Here is an 18,410-nt window from a genome sequence, read left to right as displayed (position 1 = left end):
ACTAATCCAGTAGCATGAAGACCTCTGTATCTTAATCGTACCTGTAAGTTCTGAGAGAAAGTAGTTTCTTTATTATTTTTTTTTCCTCTTTTCCTTCCTTAGGCATCTTAGATGCTGGTAGACAGCATAGCCTGGATGTGCACCTAAGAGCCAGTGTATGCATGTATTCAATTACAGCATCTTTTCAAAAATAACAATGAGCTTCATTATATACTTGTTTCACTTACCAGCAGGTGGATGCTGCCAGCACACAATACTCCAGAGAAACAGTCTAGATTTATCCTCAATAGACAGCATTACTACATGTGATACTTTTTATAACACTGCATCTTAGAACAAAATCTGGCAACCTCAGATGCCCACAAATCAACATGAGAAAAGGAAATATAGAAAGAATATAAAGAATTAGATATGTAGGGTACCATTCCCTTACTGAACAGTGGAATATACATCAATAGTCAGAATGATAAAGGACATCTGGGGATCATCTGACGGGCATACCGTTAAAACTCAAGACCTATGGAGATCTGAGAAAACACCTATCGTATTGTTACCAGCATTCAATAAAGCAAAACATGATTTTATCGCTGGATCTACTTGATATGCATCTTCTATATTGTTTCAAAGGAGTATTCTTTAAGGATTTTCCCCCTATGTATTTTAGATAAACCTGGTTCGCTTATCTCCAGTGAAAGAGAATAAAACAGCAGATCCCACAATCAGCTTGCTCAGATACCACCAAAGCCACACACATAAGAAGGCATTTCTGGATCTTTTTTCTCTCCTTTCTTTTACCTGCTCAGGACTGGAGCCCCACAGCCCAGCCTGTCATTATCCCTGTGCTCACCTGTGCAGCACACACACAGCACATCCCTCCATGGTGCTCAGGCTCTACGTGCAGGGGCTCACCCCGCCCCATCCCGATGCTTCCAGCCCAGAAGGCTTGGTATAACACACCTTGGCGTGCTCTGAAACAAACCATCTTGAAAAAAAGTCAGTCCTTTCTAGGATGTTCTTTGAGACCATGAGCAGTAGTGCTCACGCCAAAGTACTACGAAAGAACTAGTTCAGTTATTTGGAAACTGCGATCATACCTTGTTAAATTTCAGTACTTAACCTGTTTACAGGCTCATCTACACACTATAATATTCAAAAGATTCTTTTTCAGTTGCAGCAACACTTGTATCTGACAGATATACACAGCACAACTTTCAGAAGGTCATAATTTTAATTGCATGAGGCAATTATATCACATTCAAAAAAAAAAAAACCAACCCTGTATTTTCCCTCCATTCTAACTTACTGCACGCATTTAGGACATTGTCCATTTAGTGCAGTTCTTGTTGTTGTATTATGTTTAGCAAAATGTTGCCTTTCAATATGTTTTTATTATAACATAAGTTGTAATATTGTCAAAAATTCTAAGAAAGTCAAATAACTATATTTAATTTTAAAACTCAGAATTACTTAAATTTTATAAAATTTTCCTCAGGTTGTTCAATAGTGATTAAACCAAACCGAATTCCTCTGTGCTTGTGAGTTAGGATACACTATAATTTCTTTGTTAAAAAGCATTACCTTGAATTAAAACTCAAAGCAAAAACTATACAGGCAATACAAGTAAAGAACAGGACATAATGTTATACTGCAACTATTTAAATTACTTTTTTAAATAATTAAAGACTATGTTTTGGTGCACAAACAACAAAATTAAAAATATATATATTTCTATATACAGATGGATATTTGTCAATATTGCAGCATCCATGTCTGCAGTGACTCAGTGATTTCATCTGAATCATATTGCTTCTGCTCTATTTAATAAAACCATTCAAGGATTTGGAAATCAATTGGTACAGATTACCAGAACCATTTCTGTGAGAGCGTACAGAAAGTCAAATTTCTTGCAAGAAACAAGTTAGGGATCTGACCCAAGGTGTCCTCAACTAGCACAGCATGAGCATCACTAGCTTCAATGTTTCCTGCTGTAGTCCTTTTATACAGCAGGGAAAAATAGCCGGAATGCAACATATTGCGATGCCCAGACAGCAAATGCACCTTTGGCAGCACGAGCCAGGTAGTACAAATTAGGGAAGCCCCCCAGATATTGTATCATTAAGAGACTAGAGAGCTAATGAAGGGGTGCTTAGACATGCTGTTCAGTTTACTGTTAGGCATGTAGACAAGTGATTCAATAAGAGGTTTTGGTCGTTTGACTTTATTTCAGGATATACTAGAGCTATAAAGCTTTTAATTACCATTAAGTATTTCCAGCACAGCTGTTTCCTTCCTTTACGTGCAGTCATGTAATCTTGATCTGTGTTTCAGTTCCAGGTTTAGTGTTCTCCTGATTTGCACAAATATTAGGGCTCAAATCCTTATTCACTGCAATTATTCCCACAGGTATCAAAGGATATATATAGGTATAGTAAGGAGACACAAATGAGTTACTGTGCTGACATGCTCTTCTGGTTGTTCTCACTTTGGGCAAGAATAAATGACTTTAAAAGAACAACAACGAGAACAGCACACCACACTGTGACAAATCAGAGCCATCATAATGTTTTATGGCTATTGTTTAAAATTCTAATAAATCCTAAATGTTTCTTCTGGATTATAAGCAAAAGCAAACTAATTCAAAAATAAGAAAAAGATTTGTTGCACTAAGACCTCATGACTAAAGTATCATTCATAAAAAAATCTCTGCTGGAAAGACAACTGAAAATTGAAAGAACAAGACAATGTATCAGTAAAATGGCCCTTTTTTCCTACCATTAAAATAGCAAACACTTTCCTACTGACAGGATGAAATAAAGCAACCACCTTGCAGTCTATGTCTTAGGACGTTTAGAGCCTTTAATTTTGTCTAACCATTTCTATGCTGTCACCACTTAGTCATTTTGTGGCATACTGATGTAGCATGCTGTAGAGTGCTAGATACTTCATGGTGCTCAGGGAAGCTTCTGGGTTTACATTTTCTTTGGTGAAAATATCTGGCCTACAAATAGAAATATTTTTTCCTGTAATAAAATCCAAACATCGAAGCGTGAAGCATTGTTCTTAACGGGTCAAGACATTTATAGTTAAAAATTCCCTATTATCGTGCCCTGCACCTGTAGTTCATTTCTCCAGCGGACACACAAGCATCTACGACTTTCATTCCACTGTCTGTGTCACTGCAGCATAAATTTCTTTAGAGGTACAGTTTATAGTTGTGATTCCCTGTTGTATGTTTTTAAGTTGTTTTATAGGTGAAAAAGACTACAAAAGAAAAGTAACGCTATATTTATTTCAGACCTCTGACAGAAAGCTAGCTCCTTTTAATACCATATTAAGTCTCTGCTAGTCTGCCAGAAATAAAACACAGTATGTGTTCAGATATACAGCTTTTATTCTGTGTTTGGGTTTATTCTTAGAGGTGAATGGATTCGATATATTTTTCAACCCAACCACATATTTTAAACTGCTGCCAATGTATAGTTTTCTATGGACCTTTCAGATTCATAGCAGCAAGGCTGGAGCCTAACCTCCTCTGCTGCTGCATGCATGAAGGCGGTAACGCCGAACTCATCTCCTCTGGAGAGAGTGAGAATGGGGAGTCCTCATCTATATGAGCCCATGACACAAGTCTCCTGCAATACAATTACAAAATAATAATTAAGAACATCACAAAATAATTTGACTCCCTGCCTTCCACAGTTCTACAGACAAATATATATATATATATATATGTTTTCACTTCTCTTCCACATCGTACCTGGTGTAACCAGTGAGAAACCTGGGCCAAATGCTGCCTACCCAGCCAAGCAATAGCAAGCAAAGATCAGGGAAAACAGGATTCTGAAGAGACAACAACTATCAAAATTTTAACACCTATGTCAGCCTTTTGTCCCTTCACTTTTGACACAACCACACATTATAGATCAAGCCAAACATTATAGAGATATAACGTCCAAACAAGCCCATTAACCTCACCATTACTATCTCCAGCTATGCTGCCATGACACACTCACAAGAAAGAAGGTCTTTATATCTGTGACCCTTACTCCCCAGAATAGGCCCAAAACTATTAATTAAAGGATTCTGTTATTTATTAGCACACACCACTTGATTCAGACTGTATTGACTACAACTACTGGGAAAAAAAAAAAAAAGATTTGGCTCCTGGCCCAGTGCACAACCTCGTGCCAATATTTTCTCTCTCATCTCAAATAGGAGCAATGGCCTCTGCTAATAGCAGACAATAAATGACCAGCATTCATTTGGCAAGCAAGGTTTCCCATACAGTCTATTTCAGTGCTCTGTACACTTGCAAGAGAGGACAAGCAGAATTTGGGGGAGAAGGATAGTAGGGCATGCTGGCAAGAATGCAGATATCTATGAAACAGCGAAGCAATCAGGCATTGTGGTATTTTTAGATACTTTCTTTTTCAAGTGCCAAAGATTCTGAATAAATCACAATGGCAAACAGGATGGCTGAGATGGGATAGATTACAGCTGAACAGTGCGGAGATCAAATATTCAGCTCCAACCCAAAGCATGAGTCCTAAGTGCATATCTGATACACTGTAAAAGCTTTCCATGACACAAGCCATCTACTTCTCTTACAGCTACATTAACTGCTAGACCCTGCATCTGCCTCTATATATTTCATAAAGTCTAAAAACACCTGGAATCAGTTCTCTAAACTCTATACACCTGAAACTTGTCCAGACATTTGGTTATTTGCATCAACTCTCCTGTCGTGGTTAGTAACTTTGAAACACAGAATAATGAAAAGTATATTTTCTGCAAAGTCTATAAAATTGATACTGGTGGGAGGCCAAAGCATTTTCGGCATTCATATCAAATATGGCTCTCAATACAAGAATTTTGCATATAATCACTGCTTCATGTGCTCACTGAATGCAGGAACTGGTGATAGAGGCAAAGACCAAATTTTATACAGAGGCTTACACTGCATTTAGGTCTCTCAAAACTTCAGTTATTTCCTCCGTCGTGCAGGAACAGAATATGTTTTTATACTTCATATACATGTTTTTATACTTTATTTGTAAAGATACCTCCTGTATTAGATCAGGAGTCCATTTAATTTATTCCTTCCCTTGCATATTTGCCAATTTCACAGAACCACATGGAATTTGGAAGCAGCGTTTCTGACTGTGGCTCCTACAAAGAGAACATATCTGTGTTACAGAGGGCTCAGGCACAGACAAGATCCACTGGATACAAGTGCACAAGGTAAAACAGCCAGAAGATCTATCGTATCTATGATGACACAAAGAGTGTTAAGGGCCAACAGATCATTAGTGGCCAAAGTGACACTGACTCCTGACTGACAGCACGCCATATGGATGGAGCTCCTAGACAACCCAAAGCTCTGATGTATTTATTGGTGGAAGTTGCCTGGAAAGTCACCACCTGCTTTTCATCGTGTCAGGTGAATCCCAACTTGGCTGTGAAGGACTTGGTCCAGTATATACCTCATTATTCCCGTATCACTCAGTAGGGTACGCTTTTCTTTAATATCAGTTGTACCTTAAGTAGTATAAAAAACTGCTTTTTATTCCCTCCCTCCCACCTTTTTTCTTGTCATTGTCTTCCAGTGCATTTTTTCCTTACTTTCGTCATTTTTCTTGCCATCGCTTTTCCTAAATTGTTATATTTAACTTTTCCCTTGTGTAGTTTCTTGTCCTTCTGTCACTGCTTCCTTTGTCTTCTAAGAATGCCTCAAGCAACAAGAGCAAACCATTCATTAAAATCAAAAGTGAACGCTATTGCACAAGGATCTCTCAGAGGTATGGCAGAGAATACCAAACTAAGAAAACTTCAAGTTGGATAAACACCTTTCAATAGTACTAGTTGTTCTGTCTTCTGCACATACTGTAGAAATGACAGCCTCTTTTCTGACATGCAGAATTTGACATTGCCCTGTCTAGCCACAGAGAAAGCTTCAAAACTTGTCATAAATTTACTTCACAGCTTTTGTCAGGATTTCTATTGTTTGAACAAGGAAGGGCATACTGGTCAGCACAATTCCCATTTTGAATTTATGATACTGTAAAGTAAAGCAAGCAGTGCATACAAAGTGCCTCATTCATATTAGTTTACCCCCCACCTTAAATTTGTCCTAGACATTCAACCCACAGAACACCTTTTGGTTAAACTTACTCATGCAGGTAGCCGCGTGAACTTGTTCTAATAATCTCCCTCTGCTCTTCTGGTTTTGCCAAGACCATTGCCTTTACCCAGTAGCAGACGAGTTTTGGCTATCACTAGTACAAACACAACTTCCCCACAGACAAGACATTGATAAAGACTGTTTCATGTGGCAGAGGGATGAAACAGTTCATCTTTACAATGGCTGAGTATTTCAGAGAGGAAGCATTTTGCTACTCAACAACTCCCAGTGGTGCTGCAGCCGACGCTAGCTTGAATGTAAAAGATGTCCTCCAAGTTGCAATACAGTAAATGTAAGGGGAAGAGTGGCCAAAGGGCATCATTACTCATTTAAAGGTACAAAGTGGTTCCTTTGTTGCTAATAATTTTCATAACTTAAGCTGCTTGTGTATTGCTTGGGCTTTATTTCAAAAAAAATGAAATGGAAGAACAATTGCACTTCTTTCTGTTGGTTTCATTTACTGAGCTTCACGTACTACCTTTAAACCCCTACAATAATTCTACTGCAGACATCACCATTTAAAAAATAAGTAACATTTTAAATATTGTTTGTATTTGAAGAGAAATAGTGATAATAAATCTACTGAATGCTTCCTTATTAAATAACCAACAAATGCATTCCAAAATGCTGATGGCCCTGGGAGACAACTAGAGAAGAGAAAGGTGGAAAGAGAAGTTCAGATCAAAAAGGAACAAAATTTTGAGACTATGAACATGTGTGCACTCCGTCATATAAGGAGGAAGCCCAGAGCAGTGAAGCTAGACACTGACTTTAACAAAAATCAAGCTAGTGATGGGATATAAGTTGAGTGGTGATCTCAGGTATGTCACTCTAAGAAAAGGTGCTATCTCCTTTTAGCTCTGTCATTTTTATTATGCCAGAAGTGGAAAAAATAAAGATAACTTATTTCTGAGAGATGCTCTTCCTACATCAACTCATGTTTCAGTTAGATTTTGTTTTCTTACTTTAAAACAGTGCAAAAGTGTATCTTAGCTCTGACCATTACAAGCTTAATATGAGTTAAATCCTTCCTTCATTTCTAAAAATGACAAGACATATCAAGAGAACCAGAATGAAACACATGCATAATATACAGCTCAACAGAAAGTATTTTCTGTAAAAACATCACCTTGATATATCACATTATTTGTATGGCATGGATTCAGATAATATTTCCCTAGTTTACACACAGACGCTTTCCCGTTACTGCTAACCATACCTGTAAGATGAAACATTACGTTGCAAACTTTCTTTATTCTTCAACACCTACAGTAACAGCCCATAAACCAAACTATGCCTCAATAGCAGCTGTACAAATCCACTGCATCTGAATTACGACCCAAGCTGTGTTTTCCCTGAACAGTCCTGCTGGGTGGTTGTACAGGTGTAGCTAAGAGTCTGTCTGGTGTTTGCCAGTGATGGTGTATGTGTTAAGGGAAAACAGACTGACTTTCTGATATTTAACAGAAGAGACCTGTAAGGCTGACAGTGGTATGTGGAGGGACACATCTGAATTATAACTTTGGGGCTGAGATCTGAAAAGCAGCGAGAAGTATCACAACATGACTTTGGTGGCTGAGCCCCTTGCTGGATAACCACAATGTATATTTTTCTGAAGCTTTAAAGAAATGCAAAGCCAGTCTAACAATTGAGCTGATAACCTAAAACGAACTGCATACACAATTGCAAAAGTTTCTTATCCCTAAGGGAAGTGATCTAGTATCCTGTTTGAAGGGCTCCAAGCCCTATCAAATGCGAAAAGCTGGGAGACTAAGGAGAGAGAAAACCGAGTGCAAACCAACAGAGGGCATGTGGCTGTGAGCCTCCTCTGGCAAGCAGAAAGACTACTTTGAAACATCAGAAAACAGTGAAGAGTGGGACTCCACTGCACCTTTCAAACAACTTCATGACAAGATTGTTACTCTACACTGGCATTGCACAGTTTATGAGAAATCTAGCAACACAGAAGCAAATATGAAACAGCTTTCCATCTTTTCTTTTTAGAGAGCAACTTTCCTCTATTTTTGACTGCCTATTTTGCAAAGTTTTTCAGCTAACTCTCCAGCCTTCCTCTGCACCACCTTACCTTCAACAGAGCACCTTCCTCAGCAACAGCATGTTACACACATCGCACCCACACAGCTTCATTTCTAAATAAACCTGTTTCCTACACATGCTGGGAGAAAACTCCAGCACCCTGGCAGCGATGGACCACAAAGCACGCTGTTCTCCTCCCTAAGGCACAAGTTATTTTGTAACCTCCCTCAGGTGCGTGCATACTGCAAATTGCAGTACAGAGAAGAGAGAGGCAGCAGGTATCCTTTGGCTTAGAACAAGCTGGTCTCCATCAGGTAGTTACGCAAGGAAGGTGCAAAGGAGACCAAAGCAGGGAGGCGTGAGTGGGACTGACCAAAATTACCTCCTGGGAGTTAGCACCAGAGAGGACGAGAGGTTCGTACCCAGCACCAGATCATTTCAGCGAAGGCAAAAGTACCAGTTGGGTCACAGCAGGCACCTTACGGCGGGCTTTGCGAAGCGCTGACGGTTTCCCAGCCCCACATCCCAGACACTAAGCGTTTGCTTACCGTCCCCATAAGGCACACGCACATTTTTGCAAGACACCACAGATGCATTTCCCCCATGCAAGCAGGCAGCTCCCCCCCCCAGCCCCACGCCAAGTTGCAAGACTTGCAGCTGAAAAGGTGTGTGGGGGGGGGGGAGAAACCCCAAAATAACTACGAGGGAAAAAAATAAAGGGGGGAGAAAAATAAAACAAAATCCCCGCGCCCCCACGCTGCTCCCGTCCTACCGCCTGTGGAGCTGGCCTCCTCCAGCTGCGCCGAGATGCTCTCCACCCTCCTCACGTTCATGCTGGGAGCCGCGGCGGGGCCGCGGGAGCCGGAGCGGGGCGGAGCGGGGCCAGGGGGCGGCGGAGCGGAGCCGGAGCGGGATCGGGATCAGGATCGGGAGCGGGGCCCCGCCTCGGCGGCGGCGCCTCCCCCGCCACCCGTGGCGGCGCGGCACGGGGCGGGCCGCGGCGCGGGGCTGTGGGACGACGCCGTGGGGGACCTGTCCCGGTGCGGTCCCCGCCGGGCAGGGGAGCCCGAGAGTGGCTCCCTGCCCTGCCGGGGCTCCGCGGGGTGGGAGGCGGCGCCCGCAGCCCGAGCAGGGCGGGCCTGGCAGCGGGGAAAGCCCCGAGGGAGAGCCCGAGAGGGCCGGGCCGTGCCCGCCGCCCTACGGCTTCACACAGGTGGTTCTTGGAGCCCCTGTCCCGCCCCGCCTCGGAGCCCGGGCGCTGGCGGCACCGAGCCCTCAAATAATGGAGCTCCTCTGACTTGTGCTCCACGAGCACCTACCTCTGAGGGGTTAGCAGGGGCTGGGGGGCTCACAGCGCTGCTGCTGCCCACGGGTGCTTGTCGGAAGAGCTCCTGGGGGGCCACCAGCTCAGATCTGAAAGAGCAAGCCTGTATCGTGTCAAACCCTTTCCTTGTTTACTAAATGCTGTATTTGGCCAAATTACGATCGGTTGTGCCATAGGATGTGAAACGTAGGAGGCAGCGTATGGAGCATAGAAATAACACCTGACAGAAATGGCTTGTTTGGCACTTTGAACAGCTCTGGGAGAAATTCAGGCAATTCCACTGAAACTGAGGAGGTCCTGCCCAGTGATACCTGGAAAGATGTGGCCATTATGCTTAAAGAAAAACAGAAATGGCATTTAATAGACCTTCATAGCACCTCTAATTTATAACGGCCTTCCATGACAGAAGAAATCATTAGAAAATGCTTCAACTATGGCAGCTCTTCCAGTTCATTTCTATATGGTTAACATTTTAATCTTCTTTACTATTTCTTTTATTCTTACATGAATAATGTCTTGTTTTGGAAATCCCAGCTATTCTTTTGTTCGGTGTGTACATTCCCCAACCATCATAGTGATTTTTTCAAGGCAAATAAAGTTTACAGACTTGCTACCTAAAACCTTAAATATTATTTTGGTGTCTGATTTCATATCATTTCTTGAACCCGGTACTAATCAGATTCTTATCAGCTGAAGGATAAAGGTGTATTTGCTACACCATACTGCCAAGAAATGATTTATGAAAAGACTCCTACCTTCTTCTATTCCATGGGACAAACTTACGCCTGTTTTCACTCCAAAATGGTGAAATGACTGGGCAGACAGAGAGCTATATATAACATTAGCCAAGAACAACTCAATGTTGAGTAGCTTCTGCCAAGTGATCTTTTCTGATAAAAACACATGCATTGCTGCAGGTTTAGGAAAGACTGTGAAGAGTCAGGATTCAGAGTACTGTATTTGCTAAACACCATCAAAAGATTTTCATTCTATAAGGAGAATCCTCGGGTAGCCAAAATATGGCTCCCCTTCATGAGAGAAATTCAAAGGAGTGAGAAGAGAGACCAGGATTTGGTTTCATTATCAAGAGTTGAGCTGGCTTACTATTGAGAAGGTAACCTACCGATAACTCTAATGCATCACAACTTTGCAAGAGCCCTTGGTGTCACACATACATAGTTTTCAGAGTGAAGCAATTCTGATTTATGGCTGTCACCTCCTTCTGCTCACTATGGCGTACCCCAACATTGTATCAAAACTCTGTGAGTTATGAAAACAATCTAAATATACAGTAGCAGCTGGTCATAACAGAGTGAGCTAGGGAAAGAATGGTAGTAATACATCAAAAACACCTTTGCAGTTGCCAGGTAAGATAGATATTTGTCTTGTGTCTTAGAAAGAATTACGGGTATGTAGCACAGCACGCAATGTGAGCACTACAGTGACTACCAAGTTTGTACAGAGAAGGCAGTGTGTGTAACCTTTATGATCAATTGTGTCTGAGGCAAAGAAAAAAGAAAGTGACCCAAATAAACTCAACAGTCTCTATCAATCTACATGCTTCTCCCAAGCTCATCTCCTTTATTTTTCTACTTGCTCTCTGTTTCCACCCACCTGCTCTTCATCTCCTGTTCTTCTTGATAAACCTTGCTTAAAATAATTTGATCAAATGCCTTTGCCTATTTTTTTCCTTTTTGTTCTCTCAGGACATAAAGATTTTTGTTGGAAAAAGCCATAGATTTTCCCAAGCTTCCATTTGAACTTTTCCAGTTCTTGGCTGTTTAATTTTCTTTCACCTTCTAAATACCAGTTTTCTTGTTTCACCACTACCGCCATTGAAATCCAAACATCAGCATATTTACCACTTACTTACAAATTAGGGGTACAGTACTAAAAATGAAAGCCTAGTTAAAAATAACAGGGCAAAACCTCAGTTAATATAAATGAATATAATTTTCTGACTTCATAAGCTATAACAGTAATAGAACCATGCAGATTTTCAACCACTGAGCATCTGGTTTAATTTTAACTAAATCTGGATTATGACAAAGGTTGGCAATAATTCCTGAATATAAAGATTAAATATGTGTAATTTTGATGCTATATGTAAAAGAAAATATACCTCAATGTGTTTGTTTTTGTTTTTTCTGAATTTGCTTTAAAGGGAAAATTCTTTGTCATTTACCAAACCTGATTCAGTTTTCTCCAATTAGCATGTCAAGACCACGTATCTGCTCTATATAACATTCAGTAAAAATTGACATCAACTGTGATTTCATCCTTTCTATATAATTACATTTCAACGTATAATTACATTTCTATGAATATAGAGTTTCATTCTAGTTCTAGTTTCTGTTTTTCAAAATGTGTAATTTCTTCCTTCCTGATTTATTTCAAATACTTATTTCAGAGCTAAATGCTAGTAACACTTTGCTCATATATTCAAGGGTACACGTATATATTAAGATTTCTTCCAGTCACCTATGATAAAATTTTAATTTCTTCTTTTTGAAATCATTGATGCAGTTTCCACTTGATTTCTTCAATTAGAAGCTGAATCAGCATATTTTTGTTAGCCTCAAATGTAAACTAATTGGAAAGACTTAACAAGACTATGATTCCTATGTCCAAATCAAGCTCAGATTTCCACAGCTGTTTAAAATATATAATACGTAGAATTAATTATTAAATCATGAAGCTAGACTAGGGATCAAGGAGTCATTTTCATCCAACAGAGAAAATTAATCAAATCATCTTAGATGAATCAAGATTATTCATCATGATTTCCGGTGGTAATACGTTCCTCTTAGACAGGACCTGATTTTTTCCTACTTATTTGTGTAGATGAGAAAAGGCTTAGGCTCAGAAAGCATATAGGAATATCCAAAGATTCAGTCCTTTCAGCCTCTTCTACTTCCCCACTGGTCTTGGGACATCTGCAAAGGGCTAACACAGTTAGTTCAGCAACCCAAATTGTATTTGCACAAAGGATCTGAATAATTTATAATTAAGCAGTTGAATAGAACCAATATAACCCCAAATGATTCAGTGTATCCACGTGCTGATGGCCTCCTGAGAAGCCATTTATTTCTGTAGTGCTTCCTCTGCTGGAGAATGGCCCTCCAGGTGGGGCCCTTTCTTGACTCCCAGAAGTTGTAAATTTGTCATTCAGCTTATAGTGCACGTCACTTATGATGTTTTTCAAAAAGATTAAAAATACAAAAATAAATAAATAAAAACAACTAAATTAGTTTGCCACTTACTTCTAGGATAAATTCTCTTCCTCCTCCAAAAAGTAATAAAATTCCATTTTGCTAGTTTTTATTCAGGCATGAGAAAGAAAGACTGCTCTTTATGCTACAACAGATTTCTAAGAGTATTTTTGCTACGAGAAGTGTATTGTATTTATCTTTAACTTATACTCCGTAAGGATGCATTCTAGGAAAAAAAAAAAAAAAAAAACCTTTGTGTGTCCTCTAAATCAGAAAATGCTAACTATAATTTGGCCATACTCAAATATTACAAGTGTCTATGATATAAATACTCTAAGTGAGATGTTGCCTACACCTTTGAGAGTCATCTGGCACCCTGACTTAGGGTGTGTGTTGCTGGCATGGTTTTGGTAGTGGGGGGTTTCCAGGGCTGGTCTCAGGGAAAGTTCAGGGGCAGCCAGTGTCTGCTATACCACTCAAGGGACAGAGGCTCATGGAGGACACACACTAGAGCAAGTACCCCCCTGAAGTACTGCAGCCCAAGGAGAAAGTCCATGCCAGAGTAGAGGAAATCCATAACAATGAAGAAACTATAGAAAAAACGTGAGAAACAAGGAGCAGCAGAGAGAAACTACTATGCACAGACCCCAGCCTCCTGCCCTGCCCATCATCCATTCAGTGGAATGTAACCTGCAGTAAAATCAAGGGGAAAGAAGTGTCTGGGGTGAATTTGACTCTAGAAAAGGGAGATGAAATGTGTTTTTCCTCTACTATTTAAACATTTGTCTTTTTTTTGTTTGTTTCTGAATACCCAAATCAAGTAATTAAATATTTTTGTTGATTGTCAATAAATTAAGGTATCTCCCCAAGTCTGTTTTGCCCATAACAGTAACTGCTGAATGATTTTCCTGTCTTTACTTCAACCCACAAGTTTTCACCCTCTTGTTCTTGCCATTTTCTCCCCTGCGGAGGTAGGGAAGAGGGGTGAGCAAACAGGTGTGTGGGGGCTTGGCTGCCAGCTGGGGCCAACCCAGCAAAGGGGGGATATAGGAGAGTCCGAAGTGCAAAATGAGATTGTAGGAGTAGGAAAGGTATCACTACTACTAAGTTACTTGTCCCTGAAACAGGGAAGCATCTATATTTAAGATTTCCTGTTAGCATCCACTGTTTCAGGAAGCACTGGTGCTTTCAGAAAGAGTAATCTTGCATATTTCGATTTTTGTGCTTATTAAACCTCAACCATGACACTTCAGAAGAAGTGCAATGTGTATCCCTACTCTTTCACAGGAAACATTGAGAAACAATGAAGTCCTGTCCTGGAACTTGACAAAAATTAGCCGTTATTATTATTCTACCTTGTTACTGAAAAGGTGAGAGGAAAGGGTGAGAACCTACTTTCCTTGAAACTCAATTTATTTTTTTGTATTTGCATTTTGTAGTAAGTTCTCTAGGGGTCAGAAGCAATTCAATTTACCAGAAATGAATAAACAAGTCAGAATTAGTATGTGGTAACCAAAAAGAAAATAGAAAACAATTAACAGCCCTCCAATTTAAACTTTGTCTCCGGGTGTAAATCTGCCAAGATGTGCTTTGACTTCTTTGCTGGGGCTTTTAAAACAAAACTCAGGGAAGTTGGGGCCCACCCTTCAGTCATTGTCAATGGAAAATAAGCACTCTGGAATGCTAAGCTGTGGCATTTTTTCTGCTGTTGTATCTGTTTGTTGGCTTCACTGCAGTATGCTGCAGGTGACTGGAGCTGCTCAGTGGTGGCATTTAGGTACTTTACCTTTGATTTGTGAGAGTCTTCTGTTTTTATATCTATGTTTTAACTGTGATTCATAGTTTGTAATGGCCACACTGCAGATATTTTAGAAGAGAGTCATTACAAACTAATGCAAGGTTATATTTTTAAGAACCAATGTAATATTCTACACGACTTTGATGTGCTGCTCATAGACTTCCTTGGCATAATCTGTATCACTTAATCTAAATTGCTATTGAATTGTTTGTTGTCATTATTAGACTGCCACTGAAGTTATTTCATTAGTAAACCTGAGTCAATATAATGTTTCATATTTACATAAAGTTCATGTAAAATAACAGCACTGCGGTTTTTAAGCACCTCATTCTTAGCCTGGCAGATTACAAAACATTTTATAAATAAAAGCATACTGGGAGCAGCTTCACCTGCTGCTGAAATGTAGCCAACTTCAGAGGACAGGCAGCTGAAAAACAGTGCATTAGACAGGTGTAGGTTGAAGAAAAATATTGGCTAATTATACTGTAGCAAACCTATGTTCTTGGGGGTGGCAGGTGGGGGGGTAGATTCTATACTTTTTTATAAAAAATAGACCATGGGTTTTAAGATCTCATGTGAAATACCTGCTAATAGTAATCTGCACTATGCTCAGAAGAGACAGAAAAAAGAAATGCCTAAACAAAAAACAGCAATAAAAACCCCAGAGCTGACCTGGCGTAGGACAGCGCCCAGACTGAGCCAGTTTATGGCAGCATGATTTCTCAACACTTTTTCTGGCAGTTTTACATTCAGCAGTACGTTGGCTTCACATTGCTCTTTGTACTTCATTCTCAGCAGGTAATTCTGCACTCTATTCCAGTAAACCCTTCTCCCACTCTATTCCTCCCTCTCCCTTCCCTCCATTTCCTTTCCCTTTCCTATTTACCTCACACATCATTTCTTACCAAAAAAACGAGTAACAGCTGAAAGGATAATGGCTTTTATGTTCAGCTAGTGGAGATCAGAGAGCAGTAGTGTTCTGTACAGCCAGCTACAGGATGTAACTGAATGCAGTGCTTCATATTTTCCATTTTTAAATCCAGATCCACAGAGTTGCCAGACTACAGGGTTTTAAGAACAAAAGTATATGGAGTCCTAGCTAATTCAAAAGCCATTTTAAGGAATATCAAACAATCATTAGCAATACAAACTTAGCAAATTTCAGACAGTTTTAAAGCATTTTGATTCTTAGAATAGTTCCTCCTGGGAAGTCCAAGAGGGGATATAGTTGTTGTATAGATACATCAGGCAGGTAAAAAACAGTGAGTGAAGAAAAAAAAAAACACCACAAAACTATTTCAGCTAAAGGTCATTGTTGACACCAGAACAAATAGTACAATTTAGTATCTATACATTTAAGTTGTGTATGAAACAGAAGTTGCTAAGCATTAAAGCATTCACAAACTGGAACAACCTTCCGAATGAATAGGAGGAAAAGCAAAATAAATGTTTCAAGGCAGAGCTTGATAAGTCTGTGAATTATATGATATGATATCTATGAAACAGAGAGCTGTATGATCATAAATCATACATGTTTTCCTTTCCTTAGCAAGAAAAGCTCTTGAACATAATGCCAAATTCATAATACAGCATGGGAGAAGGGCTACAATACTTATTGCAGAGATTGCATAACAATCTATAATACCAAGAGCCTCTATAATAAACATTAATTCCTTTATGTAATATTCTGAAAACTTGTAGGACACGATAACATAACAGGCTTTCATATTTAAATGGCTATGACAAGGAAGACAGCAATCAATTGTTCTCTGTGGTCAGCGGCAGAGAGTCATAGGAGAAAGGGACTTAGTTTGCAGCAAAAAAAGTAGTTAAAATTTAGGGGAAATTTTCTAAGTTCTAAGATTAAGCCAAATATTAGATCAATTTTCTGAAGAGGTTGGTGGAATTTCCGTCATTAAAGAGCTTGTTTTAGCTGCCATGGAGATGACCTGCTGAAGAAAATCTAGAGCTTTTGATTGTGTCACAGCCCAGCATTATGACAGACCTTGACGCATTTCTGTCTATATACACCTCTATGGTCCTACAGTTAAAAGAATAGTACTGATTGAAGCGAGAAGGGAATTTAGCCAGCAGTGGCCCTATCTTGTCAGCTCACCATCCCCACTTCTCCTACAGAAAAAGAGAAAACAATCCAGGTGCTCCTAGATTGTTTGGATTTTATTCTATAAAAATAGAGGTGTATTTCCTGATTTTTTTTAAAGATGTTTTGTTTCTTAATTTGCATACCTAAGTATTCTGTTGTCATGGAAATCTCTTCTCTGAAGTCCTTGAAGACCAGTTCTCTTGCTTCAATTCTGTTTCAAATTTTCTGCATCATCAACTAATTTTTATTCTTACTTCAGGTTTCCCATATATCAACTTGTTACATCTAAATGACAGTCTTACCATCTCTCAGGCCAAAACCTCACACTACTTGGCCATAAGAAAAGACGTTTCACTTTAGACAAGTGTATTAAGTCTAATACGATGCCATTTGTTGACTAAAATGAATTAATATTTTTAATTCTTTCAGTGAAAGAGCAACCACGTTGATAAGGATTTGGCAGCTCAGCAAACAAGCAAGAAGTCATAGTACTTATGAAATGATAGAAAGGATATAGCTGTAATGAAATTCAGGTAGAATTGCTTGAGTAATCACAGTACAAATATCTTGCCTATGCCCATCTTCTTACATTGCTTGAAGGTAGTCTCACAGTCTGTCCTGAAAGCTGAAATACCTGATTAAGGCAAAAAAATGAATCACATCAGCTTTCCTTCCACATAAATGCCAACCTATCAGTCTCTTACTTTTCACCAGTTGCAGCCCAGGTAGGTTCAGATTTTTCAGTGATCACAGATATAAATACTGAAGGGATTTAGTGAGATCAGGCTTTCATGATTAAAAATGGCATTACACCTTTGGCTATTATGAGAAGTTTGAAAACAAATACTGTCTTTCATAGAAGAAACATATGCATAATATGCATATGGAAAAAAAAAAATGTTTGAAGAAGCAGTCCTCCAAAATAACAAGCTTTGGTCACTAACAACCTGGAGGGATTTTAGAATTTAGTCCACCCATAGCTCATCTTATGGTCAATGAAAGTTCTACATCAGAATGAAATAATTTTAGTCTCTAAGCATATGACAAAAGGTGCACTTGCAACTTAATGATCAAGAAACTGCCAAGGTCAACCTTCCAGCCAATGACCTAAGGGCAGATATACATCCTAAATGAAAAACGCCGGAATGTATCTGCCTTACTCTCCAGTTTTTTCACCAGCTAGCTGACCCAATGCCATCTTGATATTCAGCCAAATTGCATTTGTGCCGCAGTTCCCCCAGAAAGACAGCAATGTAATCTTCCTTCATCAGGAGTTGGAAATGCAGATATAAAGCTGTATTATCTGCATGCTGAAGCAGAACTCACTTTTTTTTTTCAACAGCCTCCCATATGTGCATATAGCTTGATTAATTAATGACTAAAGTAGAGCATAAAGCAGCATCACTGATCACACTTTTATTTATTATTAAATCTATAAGGCAGGCTTCTGTCTCTTAGCTGCTGTCATCAGCATCCTCCCAGTTTGATCCACTAGACTAGGTTAAAGCCAGAATTTTCTCTCTTAATTACTTTGTTCCTTTACAGTAGTATTCTAAGTGCTGCAGATCAAGTCAGTTCAATGGTAGTAATTATTTTTTTCTATAATAATAAAAAAAAATCACTGCAAAATGTGATTTAAGATTGTGGGTCTCTGTGTTCCCTAATTTAAGTTATTATTGTGGTGACAGTACACTGGAGTGAATAAGTATAAATACGTAAACTTATGAAGCTGTCTCTTAGTCTTCCAGTTTTAA

At 39.4% G+C, this 18,410-nt stretch overlaps 1 protein-coding gene across 2 annotated transcripts in view; it reads right to left on the bottom strand.

Moving 5' to 3' along the window:
- KCNIP4 (potassium voltage-gated channel interacting protein 4) overlaps positions 1-10,607 on the bottom strand; it is a 437,397-nt gene extending 426,790 nt beyond the window's left edge. The window contains exon 1 of one of the 2 annotated variants that reach the window (XM_083835176.1): positions 8,991-10,607. In XM_083835176.1, the coding sequence (XP_083691302.1) occupies positions 8,991-9,051 (61 nt within the window). In that variant the 5' untranslated portion in view covers positions 9,052-10,607. The remainder of the gene's footprint in view (positions 1-8,990) is intronic. The other variant, XM_083835172.1, reaches the window with a different exon arrangement.
- Positions 10,608-18,410: the final 7,803 nt, after the last annotated feature.

The sequence above is a fragment of the Anser anser genome, assembly GCF_964211835.1.
Source record: "Anser anser genome assembly, chromosome: 4".
NCBI classification, from domain to species: Eukaryota; Metazoa; Chordata; class Aves; order Anseriformes; family Anatidae; genus Anser; species Anser anser.
This window is presented reverse-complemented; position numbering and strand designations above follow the sequence as displayed.